Raw genomic sequence first — 7,449 nt, 5'->3', positions numbered from 1 at the left:
GTCAAGAGTCCCGGACAACCGTAACTAGGAGAAAGAGATCTCCTCCCCCTTCCCCATACCTTCTAAGCCGGTCCACGTACCGCGCAATGCCTGAAGGAATTGGCATTCAGCCTCGGGCCAAAATTTCGTTTCCGAGCGCCAAGCCCCGTGTGCATCCGCCAAGATTGTATATATACGTACTTGTACGAGTTATGAAAAAAAAAAGTCACTGCAGACATCCAGGTCCTTTTCGAGCCGATAAACTTGCATAAATAAAAGAACCCGTTTTTTTTTTTTTTTTCGACCCGGGGCTGAATGACTCTTTGTGATAGGTATGATAGGAAAAAAAAAAATTTAACAAACGAGCAAAATGAAGGATTACGGTAAAATCCCAACCCGAAAAAAAAAAAATCACTGAGTTACCTTCCTTTCTTTCTTCCTTCCTTCCTTCCCCCCTTCCTTCCTTCCCCCCCCCGGTCTAGACAGCCAGCCATCCATAGCCTACTCTTGGTTTTTTTTTCCCATAGTTATTAATACAGAGCTGAACAGAGGAGGAGGGAGGAGGGGGTGTTCGACTCACCTAACTTAACTTATGATACACATGTATTGTACCGAGGAGGCCGAGCCGCGCGTTGGAAGGAAGCAAGGACCGTCCGTCGTATCATGATACTATACGCTGCGATCGGCATACCCTCTCACTCGGTTCCGGACGAAACTTTTTTTTCTTGCCGCAGCTGAATGGGTGATTGGGTTTATTAGGCGTGTGGTAAGTTACGGAAATGTACTGTACCTCTCCTCGAGTACTTGCGTATGTTTCTATTTCTATTTCAGAAGAGAGAGAGAGTGAGTGACAGAAAGGAATAGACTTTCCTCGAGCTCTTTTTTTTTTTTTTTTTTTTTGTAATATTCCGATGTCAGCGGGCGGTACAGTACTGTACGGGTATACTGTGCCTTTTCATGTACTGTAGTAGGGCGGATACGCGCGATGATGGGCCCGCGCTGTTGCCTCCCGATTTCTACGAGTACTCGGGGCGTGGCGATTGATCTCCTTCGTGCTCGCTCATTGGCTCAGCCGCTCTTAACTCTAAACAGACTTTTTTCTTTTCTTTTCTTTTCTTTTCTTTCTTTACAAAAGATAATACGGTAGTATCGGTACTGCAGGTACTCAGTAACACGGGGAGAGGGGGCGACGAACGATACCGTACACCAAGATATTTGGTGCTGTTCGTTGTCCCGTCTACTCGTCCTATATTACTCGAGTACCCTATTCTACCCCGCGGGACTCGAATGGGCAAATTTATAATTATTGGGACGGGGGCGAAAAGGCTACTAATATCATACGTAGCCCACGGCAACAATGGCTTGTCCATTCGCCCATGTATCGCCCATTCATACTCGAGTATCATCGTATCTGCAGTTGGAAGTTACATTCACACTTGGGATAAAAATATACTCGATATCCACCTTTCAGGGTTCCTATCATATACGGTACTGGTATGCGCCATACAAGTTACTCGAGTTGAAAGGGGAAAGATAACTTGACACCCGGCCAACAAACACAACCACACTTCCATCCTCCCTTCCCTAACTTACGAGTACGAGCATTCTTTTCCTCCTGTAAAAAAAAGACCTCCTACCCACCCAATTAGTTCATCACCTTCACTCACCCAGCCCGCCAGCCAAACAGGTGAGGGGAAAAAAGTAAAAATGTTGCCAATGGTTGCCCACCACACCCACCGACCATTACGTCCATCCGAGAAAAGCGAAACCAGGTTATTGGTTTGAGCGGGACGGACGAATGGATGGGGTGGGGGGGTGTGCTCTAGTACTTGTATGATACCAAGGCCGCTTGGTCCGGGTACAAGCAAGGTGAGATAAGCACCGCTACTTTCCGGATGGTTCGCTATGGAAGCAGAGGAATAGGAATAGAAATATATATCGTCATTACCACGATATTGAGAATTTGAAGGAAGTGCTACCGGAAGGGTTTGCCATGGACCGCGCGATCTGTGCCTGTCATGCCCACCGCGGTAGAGTACTGTACTCGAGCACAGTGGGAGTTGACGGAGCCTACATTCCCACCATTGCGTAGGAGCCATACTTGCACATCCGACCCTCCCTCACATCCTGCTTCATGAAGGTCCAACATTACGAGTACCTGGTTAAATCAATATTTGAACCCGCCTGCCAAGCAACGACCAGGCACCACAGACCTCATTCCATCATTCGTCCATTCGTTCAGCTCGGGAAACAAGCAATCCAAAGGCAAAAAAAAAAGCCAGGGGAAACCCCCAGCTCATTGCACAATTTCCACTTCTTTGCTCTCTCTCTCCCTTTCTTCTTTTTCTAAAGGCGAGTTCCGCACTCCTTCATGCGTCAGGGGGCGTTAGTACTAGTACAATACAAGTACAGTATCATACATTGGCGTTGACTCCGTTTGTGCGGTACTCGAGTACCGGTACTTGAGTAAGTTACTTGTAGGTACTGTACTCGAGTATTACTTTCTTTCTTTTTCCACTCCTCCTCTTTGCTCGAGTGTCGGTACGGTATGGATGATTTGAGGTTACTTGTGCCATAGTGTACTGTACGTGTCGGTGCTGTAACTTAATCTGGAGTGGTGGGTGGTACCAGGAAAGCACAATAATGTTGTGAGCGAGCGGTTGAATGGCGCTTTGCGTTGTTGGCTATCTGGCTGGCTGGCCTATCTTAGAGAGATAGGGGGGGATTACGGTACTCGTACCGTAGGCGATTGGGGTTCCTTTTTTACCGGTGTTTTGGGAGCTGATGGGCGGAAGAGGAAGTGGGTTATATCGTATGCACCGTACTAGCACTGTGTGCGGGTAATGCTTCCTTTTACTGCATCGTGGGGCACCGTTGGGAGATGGGATGCCATGGGATGGTGATGGTACGGAAAACTGCGGTACTGGGGGATTCGGGAAGCTCCAAAACGGAGGGAGGAAAGGCTGACAGGATGCATGTTCTGGCAGAAGGGATTCTTGGCTAGAGAGGGGCATTTTTCAACGTGGGAGATGGAGAGAGAGCGAGTGGATGAGAGTGTTTCCTTCGTCCAGTTTAGGGGAAAGTGCGATGAGCGCAGTAATACATTGAAATAATTTTTTTACATACATAATATAAGTTTAGTGGTATCATTCGCCCAGCTTCTATATTTTTTATTAAGTCGCTTTTTGTTAAATGTACCACTCGTGAATGTATTACATCATACGGTAGGATGGTAGACGGTGCTTGTAGGTATCTGAAAATACGAGCATGGCCGGTGTTACACAGTCATCCATCCAGCGAAGAAATGCCCTACAGCACGGTACTCGAGTACTGGTATCTCATTTTAGCACTTTGTGCTACTCGTATCGTAGATACAAGTGCAAGTGTTTTAAGCGTTCAGTAAGGGCAGAAGTATTCTCGGGTTTTTCCATTTCGTGAGCTTCACCTATGAAATGCTGGATACTGTATCATACATCTCCTCCGTATCACTCGTTTTATTTCATGAAATTACCCCTTTGTGTGGCTTTTCTCGACCACCGGTAAACGAAGCCAACCTAACGTTATTAAGTAACAATGTTTTACTGTACGTAAATTCCGACGCTGCGTTGAATTGATGTCCTGTCTGTGAGAGGATATGAATACCGGTACCGGTACAAGTACCAGCAAATTATGAAAAAGGGGGGAAAAAAGAAAAAGAAAAGGAGTATTAGATGGAGATGCTCGACATACCGGTACTTCACCTTCATGTCAACGGTGCGTCGGTTCACCTCGTCCATGTCCACCCCTACGAGTACCAGAAAAACAAAACTTGGGTATGGTACGTACTCGTACACGAGTGCTCGAGTATCATACCGGTGGAACTTTGGGTAGTCCCGGGACTACTACCGGCAGTATGATATAAGAAGGGGGGACTGGTAAGGCGCGGGTGCGGTACTGCATCCAAGTGATGAACTTCAACGCTAGCGTCAGCATTGTCCTTCACCCCCATCGGGCTCTTCAGGGGGAACTTTGGAGACAATGGCGAGAGAAGCTGAATTATCTGTCTCCAATTTACTGTAACTTGTCTAACAAACGGGTTGCTCATTCTTTACACATCGAGCGCTCTTGGGGTCCACATGACTGTGTGTTTTTCGGTAGGTGCTAGCCAGAACTCAATGCTCTGCCGATTACTCTCTCTCCCTCTCCATCTCTCTCTCTCTTGCTGGGACAATCGCGCTGGTACGGCTGCTGATCGAGTGCAGCTAATAGGTGGGGAAACGCTACAGATCTTGCTCTCGAGCTAATTTAAAGGTGACTAGCGACCACTCGGGCAAACAAACATTCTAATTGCGTTGAGCTCTTGTTCTTGCCAACTCCAAGGGTTGCCGATAAAATCCCAAGGTTTAGTTTACCGCCAGTTGTGACCCTCGGGAGGGATGTTATTGGGGGCACAGAAGCTATTTCGTATTGCGATGGATCGTCAAAGACGGGATAACGGATATCCACAGCAGGTGTCAGGCTCTTGTGCGGATACTGGCATTATGCATACCTGATTACGGTACTCGAGTACTGTATCTCGGGTTTCAGTGGGTCTTAGCACTATTCCCCGCGCGTCAACGTAAATGACGGGATCACGTTGAGCAGGTTGCTATAATACCGGTAGAGGGGTGTTCGAGTCAATATCGGAGAAGATGGTGCTCTCAATTGGCGGTTGCCGCTGGCGGCTGTGAAGATGGATTCGGAAGTGATTTCCTTCCTTGTGTAACCCAGCGTTGAGAGAGGGTCTGGCCCACGGCGGTTAAAGGAGATGAGCCTTCAGTCGTTGCGGCAAGCGAGTGATGCATTGAGAAACTAACCTATGGGAAAAGTTCTTGGATAGGCCATGATAAGGCAGAAAAATTACATGGTTTCGAATTCTAACCCCGTTTTCGGTTTGGGACACCTGTTTTTTTCCGAGGCTGTTTGTGTTCAAAAACCGTGCTCTGTTTGCGAAACCCATGGGAAATCGGAGATCTTGAGAGATTTCAAAACTATGATCAATTGCATAACTCGGAATATCATGGTTCCAAACCCACGAATTCGTGAAGTCCTCCACACTTTCTTTAAATAATCCTCCAGTTGGGTTCGGCAGGGTTTACCCTACGCTATACTTGTAGACTGGTAAGGTGTTTTATGATAGGACTCGTAATGGATATCTGGTTGCCGTTAACAGCATGGCAACCTGACGGGCTATCTGCGGATACTCTCTTGGCGTGGCTTCTGGTATTGGTGCCCCAGGTACGTTCTTTCTGCATTGCTGTTGCTATTCCGGTCGATCAGGTCTTGCTGTTTTGCAGTGCAGCTGCAGCTTCCAATCACTCACTATTCCTCACTCGCAGGAAAGCAAGATTCTCAAAATTAGTTTTAGGGAATTGACAGTAGTGTGGTAATAAGTGCTCTAATAGGAAGGGTTTCAAAACGGATGGTTCGCGAGGGAGGTATCATAGATATGAGAAGGTTTGGTTGCCTAAGTTTGTTAGGCCGTCCATACCAATATCACTCCAATCTGGTAAAATAAGGCCTCGCTCTGGGAAACCGGGCCCGTATTCCATCCAGGCATTCCACACAGATCAGTATGATAGCACAATCACTGGCACGGCCTACGGATGCCGATCCGGCTCCTGTGGTATTGCCAAGAGTGCCACCAAACATCAAACTCTACCCAACAAGAAGGGTTCATCGAAATGGCATCGTTTAGGAACAATCGGCGAAAAGAAAGGTGCAGATGGTTAGCATGAGTCGGGCCGGCTAAAAAGCGCCGCTGACTTCTACGTGGTCTGGCTCCTGGCGCTGATGGGGAAAGCCCACTCTTAAAGTGGGAAATGGTTTGTCCTGAACTTAGTGTGATGGATAGTGGCTTATGTTTGTCCCGAGGAAGAGAGGGAAAAACCTCAAGTTATCTTATCGGATAGGCGAGATCTTATGATATTGTTGAAAATGCCAGGGGGTTGCTCGGTTTTCGTCCTATGATCTTTCTTCGTCTAGTCCTTGGCTGTGGCTTTGGGACAGTGCGCGGATTATCACTCGGCGCCAGACATTCACACACTGTTGGACATATCCTCACAAGTACGTATCATACATACCGGTAAACGCCAGCTGAATGCACTAGCACTGAAAAATTTCTTCTTTTATATTTCCTCCTTTTCTGTGCTTTACATCTCATCTCTTTTTCACCTCACAAAACAATGGACAAACTTCTCCTCTCCGAATACCATTACCCTTTCGTTCTTTAAACCTTTTTCTCTTGCCTCCGTGCAACCTCCGGTCTGATCATTTCCCATTCCCAACACATGGGTTAAACGACTAAGGGGGTGACAGTATCCGGAATGAGCATAGCACGCTTTGCGGGTGAGAAATTCTTAGTTCAGTGCTGATACTTATAGTGGGCTTACGCCCACTGATTCACACAAACTTTCTTCCAAAGGGAGGGCTAAGGTATCCCGATATGAGGCCTTGTGTTGCTTTACCAGCTGTGGGATGTACTCGAACCTTAACACCATCTCCACGATGTCTGCTTTCCTGCAACTGAAGGACCAAAGTCTACCACAGCTGCCTAAAGGACCAAAGGTCTGGATGCTTATGATAGTATACGCTGTAGGAAAGCGCTGGGTGGTATGATAGGAGAAGCAAATAGTTCAGATAAGCAAAACCCTTAGCCCCATATCCAAAAAACACGGGTGACCATGTATCGTAATTATGTATCATATGGGCTCGCAAAGTTTTAGCCGGTTCACAATAGAACCGTGAAAGGTTTACAAAGCTTCATTGAGGTCAAGAGCTAGAACCCATGGCATTAGGGATATAAATTACTATCGTATCCTCATCCGGGGACAAATTTTTTTATAGTCAAACAAACCGAGAAGATTCGCGAATATGGAATATAAAGTTCCCTATCAGCGCTTCCAATTCCTCGTGGAGTCGTCATCCACTAGCTCTCGTTATATAAATTCCACCCACCCCCACCAGAACTTTCTTCCCCCACACCAACTCATCCAAACTCAACACACACAAAAGCTTCAACTTTCCTGGTTCAGCCCCCCAAAACGGATTCGGAAAACAATGAAGTACATGGAAAACGGAAATCCCGTCATTTGGGATATTTACCGTCATGCAAGGTATACCAGTCTCCAGAGGCGAATCCTTTATAACTCTGTCAAACAAAATATTTCCGAGAATCAAAAACTAACAAAGCGAATTCCGGTGGTAATGGAAAAAAGTGTTTGCGTGGCTCTCACAGATGCCCTTGACGAGCTTGTCGAAGAAGGGAAAATCCCCCACTCTTTGGCTCGCAGAATCATTTACAACTACGACGTCTCTGTCCAGGACAATATCGAAAAGTGCGGTGTTGAGATCAAAATGAAGGTAAATATCTGTCCCTCCTCTCCCCACGCGGAACCCGGCTATCGGATCTGTGGGATCAGCTCTTCCAAGATGAGGATAAAAATATAATAA

At 46.8% G+C, this 7,449-nt stretch overlaps 1 protein-coding gene; it reads left to right on the top strand.

The window, feature by feature from the left end:
- Positions 1-4,188: 4,188 nt before the first annotated feature.
- On the top strand, positions 4,189-5,373 carry GSTUM_00001746001 (uncharacterized protein; the record flags this gene model as incomplete). XM_002835770.2 has 1 exon in its annotated part: positions 4,189-5,373. The coding sequence occupies exon 1, from the start codon at positions 5,131-5,133 to the stop codon at positions 5,371-5,373; it is 243 nt and encodes an 80-aa protein (XP_002835816.1). The 5' UTR covers positions 4,189-5,130.
- Between the last annotated feature and the right edge of the window lie 2,076 nt (positions 5,374-7,449).

The sequence above is a fragment of the Tuber melanosporum genome (assembly GCF_000151645.1).
Source record: "Tuber melanosporum whole genome shotgun sequence assembly, scaffold_118, strain Mel28".
Lineage (NCBI taxonomy): Eukaryota > Fungi > Ascomycota > Pezizomycetes > Pezizales > Tuberaceae > Tuber > Tuber melanosporum.
This window is presented reverse-complemented; position numbering and strand designations above follow the sequence as displayed.